This window comes from Chiloscyllium plagiosum, chromosome 7, assembly GCF_004010195.1.
Source record: "Chiloscyllium plagiosum isolate BGI_BamShark_2017 chromosome 7, ASM401019v2, whole genome shotgun sequence".
Classification (NCBI taxonomy): Eukaryota; Metazoa; Chordata; class Chondrichthyes; order Orectolobiformes; family Hemiscylliidae; genus Chiloscyllium; species Chiloscyllium plagiosum.
Genome location: NC_057716.1, coordinates 66,866,637 through 66,888,762, shown reverse-complemented (window position 1 = coordinate 66,888,762; position 22,126 = coordinate 66,866,637). Strand labels below are relative to the sequence as shown.

Here is a 22,126-nt window from a genome sequence, read left to right as displayed (position 1 = left end):
AACAAATTGCTTTTAAATACAATTACATTGTATTTTGCATAAATTGTTTTGTATTTCATATATAATTTATGTTGTAAACACTATAGAAGCAAAATATAATCACTTATGAATGTTTTTGCCATGGTAAATGTTTAGCACAATAGCTTTATACTGTATAGAAATAAAATATAGGCTAAAGTAATCTGAACAAAATCCCAATGAAAAGAAACTGCAATTACTTTCAAAAGTACATATAACATTCCAATCAAATATGGGCATGCATTCTGCAGTCCATAATTAAATCTTTTAAAAATATTAAGATTGTTTTTCTAGTCCTCTTAAATTTATTTTTAAAATGATTATGACAATATTTCTAACTTAAGTATCAATGAATTGCTGTGTGAGATTTCAAGAGGAATATTAAGTGTCATGGGTTGCCTATTGACCTGGGTTGCATTTATGATATTTTAGGGCTATGTAATAGCCCTGATACGGTAAACCAAGAGAAATAGTTTCCATTGACAAAAGAGCTTGACTAGAGGACAGAGATTTAATACAACTGACAAAAAGAACAGATGAAAATTTTTCTTCAATGCAGTAATTTACTGTGATGTGGAATCATTACATGCAAGAAAGTAGAACCAGATTCGATAGTAACAGTGAAAAGAAAGTAAAAGTATTTGTACATCAGTGGGAAAGAGTGGGGGAAGTGGGGCTAATTGAATATAACTTTTAAAGTAGCAGCACACCTGTGATGGAACTAATTGCATCTTTTAAGCTGTGACTTTGTTGCACGAGTAAAGTCTCTCAAATATGTAAAACAGGTGGACCAAATAGTTTTTTTTAGTCCATTGATAAAGAGCCCATTTTTGCTAATTTACATTTTAAGTTTTATCAGACTGGTGCATTTATTTGAAATGTGCTTTCCTGTATTTGACATAGGTAGTGCTTCCAACCTTCATATTGGAAAAACGTTCATTACTGGAGATGTATGCTGATTTTATGTCCCATCCAGACCTCTTCATTGCTATCACAGATGGTGCTACCCCTGAAGAAAGGATGATCTGCTTTGTTGAGTATTACCTCACCTCATTCCATGAAGGCCGCAAAGGAGCCATTGCTAAGAAACCGTACAATCCAATTATTGGTGAAACATTTCACTGTTCATGGAATGTACCAAAAACCACATTAAACAATAAATCATCCAATACCTCATCACAGAGTTGTCAGCAAAAGACAAAATGTACTGATGGGACAGAAGGAAGAAGCCAATCAGACTATCATTTGAGATTTGTGGCAGAGCAGGTGTCCCACCATCCACCTGTTTCAGGATTTTATGTAGAGTGTGAAGAGAAAAACATGTGTGCAAATACACACGTATGGACGAAAAGCAAGTTTATGGGCATGTCTATTGGAGTTGTAATGATTGGAGAAGGTAAGGATGTAATTGCTTCTGACTTGAAAAATGAAAGAAATTGGTTGCAATGTAAATGTCGTCATGTTAAAGCTAATATACACAGGACTGAGAACAGACCAACTATTTGCGTTTGATTATGAAATCGGAAATTTACCATTATTGGGTTCTGATTTTTTTAAGTTAAAAATCACACCACACCAGGTTATAGTCCAACAGGTTTAATTGGAAGCACACTAGCTTTCGGAGCAACGCTCCTTCATCAGATGATTGTGGAGGGCTCGATCGTAACACGAATTTATAGCAAAAATTTGCAGTGTGATGTAACTGAAATTATACATTGAAAAATTGATTGTCTGTTAAACCTTTCATCTGTTAGAATACAGAAACTATCACTGTATTTAAACAAAACCAACTAAAAATCTGACAGACGTCAAGTTTGAAATGTTATGTTACCCAAGTCACAAATTTATAACTGACCTGAAGAGATGTACAACTTAATGTTTCAGAGTTGTATAGATTTAATTTACTGTGAATATATTTTGTATCTGAGATATTCAGTTCCTGGTCAGCATAGATAAGCACTTTTCTGATTTATTGGTAGTTATCACTTTAGTGTTATAGATTAATGGATTACACGACAATTTTGGTGGATCAAATTCTATGGTATGCTTCTGGATTTATGTTGTCCTGACATTAACAATGCAGATATTGTCAATTCCTTCATTTAAACCTTCAGTTCTCATATGAGGAAGTCAATAATGACAATTCTCCTGTATCATATCACATCATTTATCTTCACATTTACAAACTGTATGAAAACTATTAAGTTTCATACATTTGCAATAGATAATAATTGACTTGGGAGGTCATAGTTTCATTTCAGACTTTATTTTGTTTTAACCCACTTGAATGTTTGCTCGTATGGTTTGTGATTTCTGTTTTTTATTACTTGTAACTTGCCTTGCTTTATCTAAAACAGGTTTATTTTATATTGTGTTTTCTTAAAACTGACTAAAGGTCTCCGGTATTGTATCTCTGTAGGCTTTCAAGGTGAATCTCCATTGTCTTGTATATATCTGCTTAATATAAATGTCAATGTTTCAGATAGTGTTAGAATTTTGATTGAGTCAAATGAGCTTTGCATTTTCAAGTTTATTAGAAATAGTTTTCATTTTCATATCCTTCATTTCAGCATCCTTTACATTCTGTAGGATCAGCCAAGTTGTCATTGAGAAAAATCATAAGGACCCAATCTTTTTAAGATGTGTTTGTATATTATCCAGATGACTGTGCAATGTAAATGATCCTCCCTAAGATGGTGTTCAGTTCTATTAACTACTGTTCAACAGAACTATTTCTACCATTGCTGTTTGGAGTTTTCATATTATGTAAATTCTTGAAGAAAACAAGAAATATTGCACTTTCACCTATTTAGTTTGCAAAAAATGTAATTTGTAAAGCAGTAATCATTTTTGAGATTTGAGCACTCTGAATTTCATAGTGACTGTTGAGGTGCAGGAATTTTATCTTTTGTTAACATTTACTGTACTCTGATTTGTCAGTTGTACCTGAAGTTAGCTGCAACACAGCAAACTACAGATGTAAAGATCAGGAAAGGATTTATAAAAACAGCCATGCGTTAACTTTTTAATGTTACAGAGGAGCTGAATTTCCTCCACATTACTTTAGCATTGTGAGATTAGGATTGATTGTGTTTCACTTTTGGTGTGAGATGGTGCCACTTGCTTTTATAATGTATTGTTTGAGGCAAGTTCCTATCAGGGCCTCTTTTTGCATACTCTAGGCTACATTAGGTCTCAAATCTTTTAGTTTATGTTTGCTAAAATGCTTTCTACCAGTTTCTGATTTTATATATATAACAATTAATTCAACTGCTAAGGCATTGTTCTCAGTGTGATTATGTCCTGAAGATTAAATACTGGGGTTCTAGAACATTCTTAGGCATTATGTCACTACTTCCCAGTTTTGCAGAGGCATTTCTTTCTCATTATTCCTGTAACCTGTAAGAGGGCAAGTGGAGTTGAAACTGGCTCAATAAACAAATTAAATCCAAAACGGACAATATGTGCAGAGATTTTACAAACCTCTTTAGAATGTGTACATCGCACTGGCAAGCAAACCTATTTTTGCCTTTCAGGTGCAACTTTAGCTCAAGGAGAACAATTCCCCTGAGGACAGAAATTCAGTGTTACTAATTGTGAAATGATACATATTATGAACCGCCACTCTGTCAATGGTTCAGTAGCTTGCTAACGCACCAAAGGTCATCATAAAGGTTGTCTGTAGTCAGTATTGCCCTAGGGCCTAGCAAATCTTACTGGTATTTGGTAGAGTTAATTTCAATTGATAATTGATTTGGGCAGCCTGGATTTAGAAGTATTATGCATAACCTATTATTATAATAGGTTTATTGGAATGCTGTCTGACCTGAGATGACGGCTGATGGGCTGCAAAGTGTTTATCCATAACAAAGCCCAAAGTGAGAATGGGACTGCATCTCTTTTCTGAGAGCAAAGTGCAGGCTGAGGTGTTCTCGAGTGAGGAACAAACATGGCAGTTGTATTTAAGTTTTTATAAATGTAATTGTAAACAAAATAGGGTAAAAGCATTAGCACACCGAAGAAATTTTAAAGGCAAATAGATGCAAGTAACTTGTGAAGCTTTGCAATTTTGGTTCCCTGCACAACATAATATTGAAAATGACTTATTTCAGTATAAACACATAGAGGAGAATATCCTTATACGTATATGCAAGAATCATGGTTATATAATCCAGCTGTCAGGAACCAGTTACTTAGTTTTAGTTGCATTTAATGCACATCTGCACTCTATAACACTGACCATATATAGCAGTGGTAAAATCTTGTGCTGTTGATTAAATTGTCCATATTTTCAAAACTTCCAGTAACTGTACGGCCATCCCTAATTTGTGCTATTAGAATTTAATCCTCCACCGGAAATAATTTTTCTTATTAATTACCTCTAAAGATCGGCTGTTTGTAGATACAAATATGTCGATATTAAATGGACTTGGTTTTGTTTTAAAATCCAAAAGAACCGTGGATGCTGGAGAACTGACACAAAAACAGAAATTGCTGGAAAATTTCAAGAGGTCTGGCAGCATCTGTGGAGCGAAATCAGAGTTAACGTTTTGGGTCCAGGGACCCATCAGAACTCAGGTTTTATATAACAGGTTCTATTTTACATGGAAAAACAAAGTGCAAATCTGGTTTCTTGCCTCGTGTAGAACTAGGATTTCCAAACAGCGATTAACTTATTTAATTTTATTCTACTACAAATTTTAGTCAAGAAACTTTCATGAAACGAGAGTTCTGATGTGTTACATTTTGAGCCACATATATTTCCACTTTAAAAGTTGTCTTAAACATCATCTGCAGTCATGCATCTGAAATAATTATACCAAATTTGTCTTGACTTAGCTTGGAGTCAAGAATGATCTTCTAATTTGGATGACTTATTCTAATTATATATACTTAGCCTCCATCTAAAACCCCTGTCCCACTAAGTGATACACCAGGCTAAACCCTATCGTATGTGGCAGCTGCCAGAATGAGTATTTACCCATGAGATTATCTTCCATTCTTCTTTATAGTTTCCTCCATGTACTGAGGATCACTTGATTCAGGCCTTCTATTCCCAATTCTTTGAAGGGTTTTAAGATCCATATATCCACCTAAATGTGTATCTGTTTACAATTTCTTTGTTCTACTCCCTCTGGTTAAGAGCTACAAAGTAGCCTAGGGAGGTGCCTTTATATGGCGCAAGAAGGGAAGATCACATGATGTCAAAACTATCTTAAAGGGCCCTTGTGATTTTCCCTGTTGACAACCTGGGCTGATCCTGTGGTATGGTGGATGCATCTTTTTGAAGAATGAAGAATGCTATGCAAGGTAGGGAATTGCTTATCCTTTAATTGAGTCATTATCTGTTAATGTGTGTTTTGAATTTTCTTCTCTTAAGGTAGTGACTGATACTGGTTCCATGGAAACAGCTTGTATGGTGCTTGAGTTTAGTTTTAAGCTTAGGTCAGGAGTGCAATGATGATATCTGAATTAGATCTGGGCCTTTCCTTAATCAAGATCCAAATAATCACATCTTCCCTTGAGAGGTTAGGAGGACAAATCATGATTGACTGACTTTCTTTTTAACCCTAATGCAAAAACACTCTACGTTGCACCTTGCATTGAATTTGCCTTAAACACTGAGACCTGGCAACAAATTAAGCCAGAGGATGAATCTGGGGCTATCCTATATGAATGTGTGCACCATGCAATGCATTAACTCTCCTGAGAAACATGAGGAGAACAATTTATTCAATAATTTAAATTGAGACTGAAACTAGATACTCCAGTCACTTCTATGACACCTGATGTTTTTTTTAAATACCACATTGGAAAATATGAAGGAATATTGTATTTTGAATTCTCCTGTGTGGTAATATTAGTAGTCCTTAATCCCAATATAGAGAAATTTGGGCATTTTGAAATAGTTTCCCTGTTTTCTAAATGAATATGTAAGCCAATGTTCATGCATTTTTATAGGCATTTTTCTTCAAATTTAGAATATACAAGTTAATTTGTAACAATTTGCTAGTTCAATGTGTTGAGCTTTTATTTAAGGCTGCGACTATTGACTGAATTTAATTGTCTGGTATGTTTTCAAACAGTGTGTTGCAGTAGTTTCTTACAAGTATGCAAATGACAACATAATAAGTGAATGGTTTTTATGCCATTTAGGTCTTCTATGCCTCTTGGAACATGGCGAGGAGTACACATTTACTCTTCCTTGTGCATATGCTCGTTCCATTTTGACTGTTCCTTGGGTAGAACTTGGAGGAAAAGTTAATGTCAACTGTGCAAAGACTGGTTACTCTGCAGCTATTACTTTCCACACAAAACCATTTTATGGTGGAAAACTTCACAGGTACACTTATTCCTAATTATATGCACCAATGATCTGCGGTGGCATGGTTAATAGAAATGCACAGAATTTTAACACTTTCTTGTAAGTGTAAAAAAAATTGCAAAATGTGTAAAGAAAAGCAAATGAAAGCCATTAAACTATGAATTATGAATCATCTATAATTGAGGAATGCTTAAGGATAGCCATTCAATTCTTTTCAGTCTATCACTGAAAGATCAAAGTGATGAATATAAAATGTTTTGCTTTTAATTTGTTTAATGTTCTGTAATCATTTCAAGATAATATTACAGTACCAGAAATAGTTTGCATTTAACTTAAAATAGCATTCCAATGTGATATATGGGGTTTGAAACAAAGACCAAAATATAATGGGAAGTGACAGAATGCTTGGTTGAATGTGCGTTTGAATTAAAACAAAGCTAAATTGAGCTAGAGAAAAGAGTTTCATGTGGGAACATGCAAAAACAAATTGCTGGAGAAATTCAGCAGGTCTGGCAACATCAGTGAAGAGGAAACTGTATTAATGTTTTGATACTGATTGAAGCTGGGAAAAGATGGTATTTATGCAGGTGACTGGAGATAGGAACGGGAAAGGAGTCCAGAGAGAGGAAAAAAAACAGGCAGACAAAGGGATTGTTGATAGTACACCTGGGCAGAAAAGAAACTATGTGGCGTTAATGGGGACAATGAGTAAATGAAAGAGGAGTTGAAGTGCAGACTAGACTGGGTGATCACTTTGCAGAGCACCTACATTCTGTCAAAAAATGACCGAGTTTCCAAATGCCTGTCCGTTCAACACATTGCTGTGTTCCCATGCCAATATTTCCATTTCAGTATTGCTGCTGTACTCCAGCAAAGCTCAACGCAGGCTGGAAGAACAACTCCTAATTTTCCACTTGGAGATTTTTAAAGCCTTCAGGATTCATATTAAACTTAATAATTTTAGAGCACGAACATCTCCCTATGCTTCCTACCCACCCTCATCTGCCTGGTCCTGTCATGTTTTCAGTAGAGGCAACCCATTTTCACCTACTCATAGCTCTACTATCACTTAGGTGGCTTCTCTTCTTTCCAGGCTTTCTATTAACAATCCGTTTGTCTACTCATTCTTTTTCTGTTTTTCTCTGTCTCTGGGCTTCCTCTCCATCTATCCGCTCACTCCTCCATTTTTGCCCCCATACCCTCACCATCATCAGCATAAATGCCACATTTTCATAGCTACTATTAGTTCTGAAGAAGGGTCACCGGACTCAAACCACGAATACTGTTTTCTTTTCACAAATGCTACCAGACCTGCTGAGTTTCCCCAGAAATTTCTGTTTTGCTTGTTTCACGTCAACAGTTCTTTGTTTTATTTCATTTTAGTTTCACAGGGGAGTTTGTCTTGTGTATCCTTTTTATGCTTTGTCTGACTCTCCATCTCTTTTCGTCATTTGAGGAATACTGACTTTGTTTTCCCTACATTTCCCCCATTGTGGGCATTTACCATTACTTGGCCCATAATATCTTCTCTTTTAAAAACTAGCTATTTTTCATTTATGATGTGGAGGTGCCGGTATTGGACTCAGGTGGGCAAAGTCAGAAGTATCACGACACCAGGTTATAGTCCAGTAGGCTTATTTGAAATCACACAAGCGTTCAGAGTGCAGACCCTCGTCAGGTGCAGGGTCTGCACTCCGAAAGCTGCTGTGATTTCAAATAAACCTGTTGGCCTATAAGCTGGAGTCGTATTCTTCATTTAGTTTTGCCCGGCAGTCTGCAATTCTGTTTACTTGGATCAGATCTGTTCCCACTCAATTGTAATTGGCTCTTGACCAATTATTTGTCAGTCTTTTATCCGGATTATAACTTGTTCTATTCCATACCCATGCTAAATCACATGATCACTATCCCTAACTAGCCATTGGAAGTAGATCAAGCTTGGCCAAAAACCTAGTGATCTCGATGTTTCTGTTAAACATACATCAGAACATCTTTTATCCAAGAATACTAATATCTACATTTTTTTGACATTTTTTGAGCCAGGTCTCTGACTTCATCCTGACATAACATTCCCTCTTGATTCTTTGCAACTGCAGATAATTAACCATATTTACCATATTCTGCATGCTTACTTTCATGCACTGTATCCCAAATTTAGATCTTACTTTATTTCCTCTTATTCTAACTACGCATAGCCTGACTTTGTTTGTTTGTTTCTTACTCTTGCATTATTTTAACCCCCCATTTCATGTGCTGTTTAGTTTTCCTCTCTAATGTTACACCCAAGTTACCATCCTTTAGCAGTATTGTTAAAACCCTTCACAAAGGTGCTAGGACATTGCCCTGCAAATACATTGGTTCTGGCTGAGTTCAGGAAAACCCATCTGAGCAGTATTAATTCTACTTTCTAATGCCCTAGAAACCTATAGCCGCCGCCTTTAAAATTCTAGTTACAGGTGCACATTCCTGCTCAGGTTGGAGAAGGATGGGTGATTCTAGACTGCACTTTTCATAACAAAGAATAATAATGGTTTGAATAAGGGTGAATAATGGTTTGAGGGAAAAGAGAATTATTAACTACACCATGCAGTATCTACTATCAGGAGTTAGAATGGTTGAGTTGGGGAGAGTCAATATATTGTCAGCTGTTGGTTTCCTGAAAGACATGAGCTGCAAGAGGATGGGAAAGGTAAAAAGAGAAATTGCAAAATTACAGGGAATCAGGAGTATCATGATTGAGGAGTTGGACCAGATTATGTGGGAAAGGAGATAAAAGTTAAGATAAAGGCAGTCTGTCTAAATTTTGAAGCTCCACTTGAGGGAGATGAAGATAACGGTGGGTGAAGATGATGACACTCATTCTTGCTCCAAGCCATTGTGATTGAGAGTATTAATAGCATAAGAAGAAACTAGAACTGTAGTTCTTTTTAGTTTAATCATTTCTACATCTCACAAAAATGTGTAACTTCTTCTTTTCAGGGTGACAGCTGAAGTAAAACACAATGCGACAAACACTGTTGTGTGCAGAGTACAGGGTGAATGGAATGGTCTGCTCGAATTTACTTACAACAATGGAAACAGTAGAACTGTAGATGTAACTAAACTTCCTGTCACTAAAAAGCGAGTGCGACCAATTGAAAAACAAGGCCCTTTTGAATCTAGGTAAGGAAATCAATAAAGGAATATTACTCAACCTCAAATGTTAACTCTTCCTCTTCACCTGCTATCTTACCTACTTGATTTTTCCAATATTATTGTTTTATTTCAGATTTCCAACATCCAGAATTCTCTTTACTTTTGCAGTAAGAAAACTAATAATGGGCGATTTGATTTATTGTTGTCACATGTACCCATGTACAGTGAATAGTTTTGCTTATACTGAAGCACAGTACAGAGGAACCGCGATTGTCCGAATTTTGGATGATCTGGCGAGATTGCAAGGTCCCGATGTTTAGCGAAACAAGGTTATCCGGCATTCAATTAACCAAACAAAATATTCCCCACCCATGTACTTCAGATAATCAAGGTTCCTCTGACATGGTATCGTCACTTCTGGTACTACACTAATGTTTAATTGAAATATTGACTAGTCCCTGCTTTAGCCACAAGTAGAAGTGGGGACGTTCACCAATGATTGCAATATTCAGCACCATTTGTGACTCTATCATCCAAAATCAGATATGCCATGCTCTTATTGAATGGCAAGTTCAGTGAGCTCCTGATCCAATTTCTTATTTTCTTATAATCTGGAGAATTTATTCTGGGAGGAACTAAACAAAGCTGACCACTGTGCACAACTGTAGTCTTCATATAAAAGGATTGATGTGTTTGCCTTGGAGACCATGCAGCAATGATTCAATGGATTAGCTTCTAGGATGAGACAACTCAGTCTGCTGAGTGATGAGAGATGATCTCATTGAAATATACAAGATTCTGGAGGGAGTTAAGTGGTAAACACTAGGGTATAGACCCAGGACAAAGGGTCTGCCATTTAGAACCGAAGTGAGGAGGTATTTCATCGCTCAAAGTGTTGTGAATCTACAGTGGTTTCCCCCTGCTGCATTGTTGGCTCGAATGTCTATCTTTGGTCCCTGTTTATTGTTTAGAAGTTGTCCCTTAGCAACACAACCTAAAAACACAGCACTTGTATCCACATGTAACTTGACTAATTCAGCCCCACCTAACCACTTCTCCACATCTCTTAAACAATGGTATTGTTTGTTCAGTACTGGATCAGCAGAAAATTCCTACAATTAGATATCGGATACAGTAAAACCATTATCTTTGATTCTAACTACAAGTTCTGTTTCTTAGCTTTCATCTCCATTCCCTTCAGTAACTGTTTAATGTTGTAGCAGGCTGTTTGCAACCATGTTATTAAATTTGACTCTGAGAAGCTTCAAATCACATTATCTGGTCTATTCCTAAGACTGCTTGCTTCTACTTCTGGAACATTGCTAACTTTTCCCTATCTCAGTTCATCTTTCTTTGGTGAAATCCACATCCTTGTCTTTTTTACCTCTGACTTATAGAATCAGTTATGCAGCATAGATTGGTTCAACTAGTCCGTGTCAACCAGATATCCTAAACTGATATAGCCTCATTTGCTAGCATTTGGCTGATATCCCACTATGTACCCATCCGAATGCCTTTAATTGTTGTAATTGAACTGACCATAGGCTGCTTGTTCCATACACATACCACCCTCTGTGTGAAAAAGTTGCCCCTCCGGTCTCTCTGAAATCTTTCCCCCTCACCTTAAATATATGCTCTTGAGCTTTGAACTTGACTATTCCATAGTATAGGAGAAAGTGAGGACTGCAGAGAGCTTATGCTCGAAACATCGACTCTCCTGCTTCTCAGATGCTGCCTGACCAGCTGTGCTCTTCCAGCACCACACTCTTTGACTATTCCATTTTACACTTGCGCAGCTTCCCACATTCTGTCCCTGGAATCAACTTCACTTGTGTGAATTGGCTCCAAACCTTAATTACCTTTCATCCTTGTGCTCATTGATTTGCACTGACTCCTGGACAATACCTTGATTTTAAATTCCTCCATGCATCTTCAAATCCTTCTGTTGTTAAAGACTCCCACTAAATCTCTATAATCTTGTCTAGTTCAACAACCCTCAAGTACCATCTTCTTGACATCCTGCTGAAGGACTGGTCCTTGACAGGAATGAGAGTCAGACCTTTGGGAGAGAGGGTAGTGTTGTGAGTTGGGTGGAGGTCAGAATGAGAGTCAGGCATGCTATTGGTAGAGGGAGGAGTGAGTGTGGGGTTGGGTGGGTGAATAAGAATGTGGATGAGAAGGTAGGTGGGTTAAAGTGAAATTGTGGAGGTGGCATGGGGGTTGTTAGCACGGCTATGGGAGGTGCTGAGTGTGTGCATAAAAGGGAGGCAGGAGATTGGATGAATAAGTGAAGGAATCACTGGGGGTGTCGGTTAGTGAGAGGATGTGAAAGTAGGAGGATGAATGAGGGAATACAAAAGGGGGAGGGTGTGAGTGATTGCCCACACACCTGATAATATCAAATATTATCAGGTGTTTACATGCAAATGTAAACACCCACGAAAACCTATCCACAAAGTATCAACCTGCGACAAACCTTATTTTTGTATGAAAATTCCATTGTTGCAAGCTCAGTATGTCTTAATAGAGGTCAATGTTAGTTCAGCCTGACTCCTAAATTCCATTCTGTCCCCTACCTCTTCCCTGGTTGTCAGGACTCCGGGCTAGTCTTACACTCCCTCTACTTTCTTCCTCAGGTGAAAAGGCCAAAAAGAAGTTAGTTCTGATGCTTAGCTTTTTTTTTAATGCTTTTTTAATAATTATTCAATTAAATTATCAGTTTATTGCTCAGGAATTGTTTCTTTCCTGGAATTCAAGTTTACTGTTGTGGCCAACATTACCTTTCTGAAATTTGCTCATCTGTTCCTTGTGCGAGAGTAAAATTAAATATGATTGCCCCCACGTGGAAAAAGGTGGCTAAGCCCAATCTACAAGATGCTTTGCATTAACTGGCAACCGCACCTTCAAACTGTGACCTCTGCCATCTAACAGGGCAAAACAACAGCTACATGGGGAAACCGCCATTTCCAAGTTAAACTTCAACCATGTTTTTGAATAGAATAGTCATTTATTGTCACTTCTATGTTTTACAAAAAAAAAGTCTTTAAATTGCCATATAACAGCACCTTTATTAATAGACAGTCTTATTAAGAGGAAAAAAAAAATACAAAAACCATCTTGGTTCAATTCCTAACTCCTGGGTTCAGGATGAGACAGTACAAGCTGCAAGACTGCCATGTTGGGCCACTGGAACGCTGAAACTTGGAATATATTGCCATTCCTTAACTGTCATTGGGTCAAAATCCTAATCCCTTCCTAATGATGCAAAGGGTATACCTGCACCATGTACACTTAAGTGAGCCACCTCCTCAAGTGTAATTAAGGCAATGAGCAGTGCTATATCTCATGAATTTTATTTTAAAAAAGTTACATTCCCACAGTGAAGCTGTTTATTCAGCAGCCACGGCCAGAGGTGATATCATCAAGGAGCTAGGATTCCTATTAAAAAACTGGAAAACTGTGCTCCAGAGAAGAGGAATAGTCCCTTGGAATTATGGGGATAGGATAAAGTAATCTATGATCTTCTGTCTCAGAGACATCAGTGTCATCATTAAATCAATGCTGACTAGACTTGGTCACATTCTTTTCTTAAATGAAAATGCTGGGGGTCACTTTTAAGAAGTATTTTGACCCTTTCTGGCGGGTTCCCAGGTTGCTGTGCCTGTATACACTACCCCCCCACCCATGACAGCAAATAGCTGTTTCTTTCACATACTACTACTCCCCCAAAAAGCAGAACTCAAACCCAACACATTTTATTCATCCTGTTTCTTCCAATCATCAAATTCATGGAAGTAATTGTTGGTAAGCTACCCAGTGTTTTCAGTTTGGATTCCACCAGAGTACTGTGTTCAAGTTTTGTTAGTCTTAGTCCAAGCATGGATGTCGCCTGAATTTCATAAGTGGGTTATGGCACCAAGCAGCCTTCAGTCAAACTGAAGTAAAGACACTTGGGAGGAAAGCTAAAATACGGAAACAGTTATGGTTGTTGGAGACCAGTTGGCTTCTTCATTATGATAATTGCACAATATTTATTTCCATTCATAACTTAGAATAAAACAGTGCACACCTGCCTGCAGCAAAGCTGTTGTCATAACTGACAAGAAGCAGTTTGTGATCATTTGAAATCTGGTATTGTTTCTTTTTGTCTTGAGTTAAAGACAAAAATAATCAATAGAGTCATAGAGATGTACAGCACAGAAACAGACCCTTTGATCCAACTCATCCAGATGTCCTAACCTAACTTAGTCTCATTTTCCAGCACTTGGCCCAAATCCCTCTTAAACGCTTACTATTCACATTCACATTGCCTTTTAAATGTTGAAATTGTACCACCCTCCACCACTGCCTCATTCCATACTCACCACCTTTTGCGTGAAAATGTCGCCCCTTAGGTCCCTTTTAAAGTTTTACCCTCTTAGCCGAAACCTATCCTATCTAATTCTAGATTCCACCCCCCACCCGAAGGAAAAGACCTTGTCTATTTACCCTATTCATGCCCCTCATGAGTTTACAAACCTCTATAAGGTCACCTCTCAGCCTCTGACACTCCAGCTAAAACAGCCCCAGCCTATTCAGCCTCTCCCATTAGCTCAAGTGCTCCAACCCTGGCAACTTCCTTGTAAATCTTTTCGGAACCCTGTCAAGTTTCACAATATCCTTCCAGTAGGAGGGAGACCAGAACTGCGCCCAGTTTCCTGTACAACCAAGTTATGACTTCCCAACTCCTGTACTCAATGCTCTGACCAATAAAAGAAAGTATACCAAGCGCCGCCTTCACTATCCTATCTACCTGCTACTCCACTTTCAAGGAACTATGAACCTGCACTCCAAGGTCTCTTAGGATTTACAAGGTACAAGTCCTGCTCTGATTTGCTTTCCCAAAATGTAGCACCTCGCATTTATCTAAATTAAACTCCATCTGCCACCCATTGGCCCATCTGATCAAGATTCCATTGTACACTAAGAGAACCTCCTTTGCCTGTCCACTGTGCCCCCAGTTTTGGTGTCATCTGCAAACTTACTAACTATACCTGCTATGTTTGCATCCAAATCACTTATATAAATGACAAAATGTAGTGGACCCAGCATCGATCTTTGTGGCACACCACTGTTCACAGACCTCCAGTCTGAAAAACAACCCTCCGCTGTCTTCTACCTTTTGAGCCAGTTCTGTTTCCAAATAGCTAGTTCTCCCTGTATTCAATGAGATCTAACCTTGCTAACTAGTCTACCATGAGAAACCTTGTTGAATGCCTTACTGAAGTCCATATAGATCACGTTCACTGCTCTGTCCTCATCAATCCTCTTTGTTACTACTTCAAAAAACTCAATCCAGTTCATGAGACATGACTTCCCAGACACAAAGGCATGTTGACGATCCCCAATCAGTCCTTGCCTTTCCAAATACATGTAAATCCTATCCCTCAGGACTTCCTCTACCAACTTGCCCCCACCGATGTCAGACTCACTGGTCTGTAGTTCCCTGGTTTGTTCTTACCACCTTTCTTAAATAGTGGCACCACGTTAGCCAATCTCCATTCTTCCAGCACCTCTCCTGTAGCAATCATTTCCGTAGCTTCCCACAGCATTGCAGGGTACACCTGATCAGGTCCTGGAAATTTAGCTACGTTTATGCATTTTAAGGCATCCAGCACCACCACCTCTGTAATATGGACATTTTTCAAGATGTCACCATCTATTTCCCCACATTCTATGTCTTCCATGCCCTTCTCCACAGTAAATACTGATGGAAAACACTCATTTACTATCTTCCCATCTCCTGCGGTTCCACACACAGGCTGCCTTGCTGATGTTTGAAAGACCCTATTCTCTCCCTCGTTACCCTTTGGTCCTTAATGTATTCATATAATCCCTTTGGATTCTCCTTAACCCTATTTGCCAAAGCTATTTCATGCCCCCTTTTTGTCCTCCTGATTTGCCTGTTGAGTATAAAGGCAGTAGAAGTATACTTTTCTAAGGATTCACTCAATCTCTGCTGTCTATTCCTAGCATAATTCCTTCTTTTTCTTGACCAAAACCTTAATTTCTCTAATCATCCAACATTCCCTACACCTCCCAGCCTTGCCGTTCACCCTAACAGAAACTTACTGTGTCTGGATTCTCAGTATCTCATTTTTTAAGGCTTCTGATTTTCCAGCTGTCCCTTTACCTACAAACATCTGCCCCAATCAACTTTTGAAAGTTCTTGTCTGATACCGTCAAATACTTCATCCAATTTAGAACTTCAACTTTTAGATCCAGTCTATCCTTTTCCATCATTATTTTAAATCTAATAGATTTATGGTCGCTGGCCCCAAAGTGCACTCCCACTAACACCTCAGTCACCTGCCCTGCCTTATTTCCCAAGAGTAGGTCAAGTTTTGCACCTTCTCTAGTAGGTACGTCCACATAGTGAATCAGAAAATTCTCTTGTACACATTAATAACATTTCTATTTTCAATAATATACAACAGAGCCAGACACTTCTGGATCAAGATCTGACTCATAAATACTGACAAGTAAATTACCTTCTAAAACAAGATAGATTATAACTACCTCCATATGACATTCAATAATGACAAAATTGCTCAGTCCCACACCATCAATATCCTGAGGAATTATTCCAGTACACCTGTTTCAGTAACATAAATCTCATGGTCACTGGAGCTGGTCAGAGATTTGGTATTCTGTAGTAGCGGGCTCACTGCCTGGTTTGCCAAAACCTACTCATCACAGAAGTCATAAGTTAGGAATGTGATTGGATACTCTTCACTTACCTGTATTGGTGCAGTTCCAAAAGCATTCAAGAAGTTGTATGCTATCTCGGGCAAAGCAGTCTATTTGATTGCCATGCTCCTCCATCAAACATCCATTGGACTTGTTCAAAATTTGGAGCTACTTACCTTCCAATCTTTGTAATGGTTACTACAGTGGTTTTAAAAAAACTGAACACCTATTCTGAAAGTGAATTTTTAAAAACTTCTATAAATTATGTTCACTTATGTATTTTGTGTGTTCTGACAGACGCTTGTGGCAACATGTTACTGAAGCTTTGGAGGTAAACAACATAGATAAGGCAACTGAATATAAGAGCTTATTGGAGGAACGTCAGAGATCAGAAGCACGACACCGCACAGAGACACAGACACCATGGGAAACAAAATATTTCCACCAGGAGGTGATGACTGTTAATTGTAAATTTTTGCTGCTAATTGAAAATTTTTGCAATTCATCGAAAGAGGCTTGAGTATACAATAGCGTGTTTGTTGCAAGCTGTAGAATTATAGACTTGTGAAATTGATTTTATGCTGTTTTAATTGCTGCTATTTTTCACTGTCAAGGAGGAAGCCTCACTACCATTTTGTTTATTGCTTCCACTTCTGCCAATTTTGCTACCTTTTGGGAGTCCCGTGCTAGAATTATTTTAAGTGTGTGACTTTACCTGAACTTTAACAGGCTGATGATTCTAACTTGCTGGTTCAGTGAATATTTTCGCAGGATTTATTTTACACTATAAGTTGGTGTCAATAAGAAATTTAGTTTTCACTAACTGTGTATTGCAACACTGAAGGAGACAATGTGGCTTTTTAATGCCTGTGCAAGCCCTTTTGATAGATCAATCCAATCTAATGTCTTGCATTCTTCATCAACCCTGTCTCAAATCTTTATTAAAGAAGACCGTCCAGCATTTGGCCTAGATTTTCTATCCTGAAGTTTTGCGCAGTCATGAAACTTCCCAGCTCGCTGAGAGAAAAGGGTGCCCTAAGATCTTCGTTCTGACATGATCTGGTGGGATGGTAAGAGTTATGTGCTAGAGACAGGCCCATCACCCCCAGAAACAGTTCTTGCCAGCTCCATAAATTACCAAATGCCAGTGTAGGCAGGTTAACAAGCCCACCTTGATGCTGTTGGACTATATGCCAATTGTGAGCTTTCATATTAGATCCTCTAGATCATACCCACCCCATCCATTTCCCCTGCCCATTCATGTCAACTTGTGACTTCACCTAACCCCAGTAGCCCCTCGTGCACTACATTTCAACCTATGCCCCTCAACTCCACATAATGGTCCCTTATGATCCCATGTCAACACTTGCTTCCACTCAACTACAGCACCTTAAAGCTCCTATGTCAGCAGTTCTATAGAATGTCCACACACCTTGCATCCTTTGCCCTTCCCTGCCTACCAAATAAAAAGACAGTTGTGGAATCCAACTCAAAAAGTTCTCTGTAATCTGAAAACAAAGTGTTTTCTGCTTTTTTTTAATATGTATATCCTTCACGTTATTCTGCCTTTAATCCCATTGACTTTAATTTTCCAAAATGTTTTTAACATGTAATATTTTAGACTTCCAAAAGCCTTTTGACAACCAACATCAATGGCACTATCCTCATCAACTCTCTCTGTTGTTTCATCAGATAACTTTAATTATGTCATGCTTTTTTAAGAAAATCTATTTAGTTTACTTATTAGACCATATTCTTTTAAATGCCAGATATATAATTTCAATTGTTTTTATCCTTCTTACCCAATATACTCTAAATCCCCTTATGTAAAGGCTAATGTAACAATTATCATCTTATGTTGCTATACTTGTACATTCCTTGTACTCAAATCAAAGTATCCTCCAGATCTTGCTGCAACATTTTAGCCTCTCCTTTATTTTAAAAAAAAAAGTTCTCTCAATTTACAAGCTTAAACCTGTTACAGGCACCTTTAATTTTTATTTATCCATATTTTCTAGGGTGATGGTTGGATCTACTACAAGCCTCTATGGAGGTCTACAAGAGACAACATGGAGATAAGTGCACCGACACCTTAGACTCTCTGCAACTGGACTAGAGCAACATGGCATTAAATAATCATTCAAAAACATAGCTGTGACCAATGTTGTTTAGCCATAATGGGGTTTCATATTAAAATGTAAAATGCAGTTAATCTTTCAGCTGCTTTTACCCAACATTGTGTGTCTGTATGATAGATTGCGTGCTCCAAGTACAAATTGGCATGGTAACGTGAAGGGCACTTTAATGCTACAGGAAAAAACAAGTGAAAGCAATTTTTATCCTCAACTACGTTTTGTATCTTATCTATAGTCTTTTGACTTAAATTACTTTTTGGCAAGGATCTTGTATTATTTTGACACCAGTACTTGAATGAGGTATTGCTTCAATGATCGTTGCTGCCTCAAAACAAAGATTTATTTCTAACTGGCACAGTGTAGTGCTTTTTTTCGGCTTGTTCATGCAGTTGACAAGAATAGCTGAGAGTCAGGACTGTTGATTCAGTCTGAAATTGTTGTAACTAAAAAAAATGCCAGGGTGACCTTTTTGACTTAATCTATTATTTAAGCTGTTTTTTAAAAAAAAAGACTATTCAGGAGAAATTTGTCATATGAAGTTCCTTTTAAGTACATTTCTTTAAACATTGCAGGCAATTTTTAAAAATTCCCAAAACAGGGTAAGCAAATTGAAAACAGTACACTTGTTCCATTGAGTAATGTCATTCAAAATACCTTGTATCCAAAGTGTTGTGCCTTATATTGTATTTTTTTAGTATTGTGTTCTGATTAGAGTGTGTGATCTTTGCAGCTGAATTATGGCTGAGTTAACGTTTCATCATGAAGTGAAAATGTAAAGAATTTTATGAATTGATTTTGTTTCAATTTATTTGCAGAAGCAACTTAGTAAGCAAATCTCCATAATATGAGTGTTAAAAAAGAGAATGTGATTTTAACTGAATTACTTTCAAGGGAACAATATAGAGAATATCTCTCCTAATAATGGTGAAACAGTGATGATTTGTTTTAAGACTGCTGTTGACACATTGGTAAAGTGTAGTTGAGCACACTGGGGTTTAAAAAAGACTCCAATGTCGTCATCACTGGTGAGATATTCTGTTTATTGTGTGTGTATGGCTCTTGAGAATTGCAATAAATCTGAAATGGCAGTTTACTACTGACCATTTAATTGTTGTCTCATACAAAGATAAATATTGATCTTGTGAGAATGACAGTACCATTCATGCTACAAAGAATAAATTTTGTCATCTATGCATTGACACTTGACAGTTGGTGTTTTCTAATGTGTGAGAAAACGTTAACTTATAAAATAAGCTTACATGTTGTGCAATATTCCATGTTAAGCACACATTTATGTGAGATTCTGTATAATTTTTTTTATAACTTTAATTGTAATTTAACAGGTTAGATCTGAATTCAAAAGAATCTTTGAATGTTTTGTTGCTGGGATGTTTAGGCAAGGAATGAGCAGTACTTTTTTTGAGTTCTTGATCATGAGACAGTAAAAGCAGAAAACATCATCACTTGTGTTTAAAATCAGAAATGAATTTGAAAGCATATTGATTGTTACACAACACTTTGAGGCTAGAGTCCTGTATATTTTGTAATCATATATAATGCACTGAAGGAAACTCAAAATGACACTCCTGTAGTAGTAGCAAGTGTGAAAAGATTGAATTAAACATACTGCAAAAACGCTCAATTTTGCAATATTTCTTTTAAAAGTTTATCTAGTTGCGCCTCGGGAGTTGTCAAAGAAAATGCAGAATGCGATGCAAAAATGATATTGATGAATAGTGGTCAGCAACTAAGAATTCAAAAATGTCTCAAGTCATTATAAATGCACTAAATTAGTTAATACAGCTATGCTTCGGAAAGAACTGTTTCTCACAGTTACAAGTATAAAATAACCTCTAGTCAAAAATATTGGGATATATAGTCATAGAGATGTACAGCATGGAAACAGACCCTTCAGTCCAACCCGTCCATGCCGACTTCTGCTGTTTTTTTGTGTTAAAGATCACTGGTTAATCCTGAAGCAGATATCACATCAGAATGATTTCTATCATCTTTTCTCCTGCCCTAGTCTAGTTATTCAGTAGGATAAGACTAGGATCTTAAGGGAATATCAATGTTCTGCTGTGCATTTGGAAAAGCATGAAGTTGTGCCTTGCATTAATATAAAATTACAATCAAGCTAAATTGATGCAATGTGTAGATTTTACAGTTAAAAACAGTCAAAATCTTGTGTTATATGTTTGTTCAAACAAACCTTTTTCTTGCGCGTAGAATGAGGTCATACCTTGTATAACAACTGTTTGTAATTTACACTCAAATGCTTGAGATTATGCGATATTATCTCAGCCATTCTTTTAATAACTATTAATTTTACTTTCAGGTTCCTGACTTGAAGCAAAATGGTTTTAAATTTCAATTTTTTTTATTATTCATGGATGAAAGTGTAATTGGTATGGCCAGCACATATTTTATACCCTCCTGACCACAGTGCTGCCATCTTTTGATGTGTCTCCTTCAGATGAGACAGGAATACACAGGGATAATAGAGGATCTGAACGCTGCTAAAAAGGGATAATTCTATGACTTTTTTTGATGAGTTGAGAGGATAACTTTCTCCATGTTTTAGTAAGGAAGGTTTTTCAGGGTCAACTGGGTAATTCCAGAAAAGGATCATCAAATAAAATGTGATGATGTAGTTAGGGAGCAGCGCTTTTATTTAGATGAAGTTTGAGATCACCGCTGCTTACTCAACAAATAAAGAATCAAACTCTGGTTTTGAGCAAACAAAAATTTCTTTCAAACTTGTAAAACACATTACAACATAGATGTAATTTATACTCTGTCTCAAGTCCAGAATTAATGTGGTGATAAATATGGCTTAAGAGTCCCATAGACTTCTCAGCAGTCCCTTTGGACGTTAGTGAAATTTTAGGTTATGAAATCTCGACAACAATTTCTTGTTTATGATTGAAATATTCCAATTCTTCATCTTCAAAGATCAAGTATTGAAATTCCCTCAAAGCCATTCCCCCTCACAGATTCAACAACTGCTTATGATCTGGTAATTCAATCTTTTCCCCCAAGATTTGTGTTTCATTGAATTCCAAAAGTTGCGCTGTAGCATCTATGTGCACACAGCTCGAGCTCTCCCACAGACAACTAGCTTTATCAAACTGACATTGCTCCAAGGCTTCTCTGAGCTACAATACTTCTCAGCTGCACTAAGCAAATTCACCCTGTGGTCTTCCTTCACCCACACTCTCAGCTGTAGTGCATGATCAATGGTTTCCATTGCTCCACCCAAGCACTAATTACATGGAGAAATAAAATGGCTCCTAGGACAGCTTCCTAACCCTACTACCCAGAGCCCATGACACTCCTCTCAGCAGCACTTTTTTTGAATGGAGCCTATTCCTCTGCTCTGCTTCATGTGACTAACATTTCACAGAATTTGCTATTTATTGACAACTTGGGCCCCATACCAGGCAGGTTCACTACTCTGTGAATGATCAAGCACTGCCTGAGTTTTGCAGTAATGGAGAGAATTGAGAATGCTGGGCATTGTATGCACAGCCTGTCCTACTACCCATATGCGCTGGAACACCCGGGACGTGGTGGGAATTATAGCACTTGGCCTCTGCTAGTTCCAAATAAAGATAAGTTTCGGTTTCTTTAAATCTAGGTTGATGCTGGATGATAAGTGGTTTTATTATTTGTATTTTTTATTCCTATTTTATATAATTGAATGGTTTTCTCAGGGATCATTTAAGAGCCAGCTTTAATGCAGTTATATATGGCATTCTGGAAAATGTGGTGTCAACTTAAT

General features: G+C 37.4%; 1 protein-coding gene across 3 annotated transcripts in view; it reads left to right on the top strand.

Annotated features, from left to right (window-relative positions):
- osbpl11 (oxysterol binding protein-like 11) overlaps positions 1-19,984 on the top strand; it is an 83,740-nt gene extending 63,756 nt beyond the window's left edge. For all 3 annotated transcript variants that reach the window (XM_043693971.1, XM_043693973.1, XM_043693972.1), the window contains 5 exons: positions 922-1,414; positions 6,175-6,361; positions 9,323-9,505; positions 16,505-16,658; positions 18,226-19,984. In XM_043693971.1, coding sequence (XP_043549906.1) covers positions 922-1,414; positions 6,175-6,361; positions 9,323-9,505; positions 16,505-16,658; positions 18,226-18,303 — 1,095 coding nt within the window. In that variant the 3' untranslated portion in view covers positions 18,304-19,984. The remainder of the gene's footprint in view (positions 1-921; positions 1,415-6,174; positions 6,362-9,322; positions 9,506-16,504; positions 16,659-18,225) is intronic.
- Positions 19,985-22,126: the final 2,142 nt, after the last annotated feature.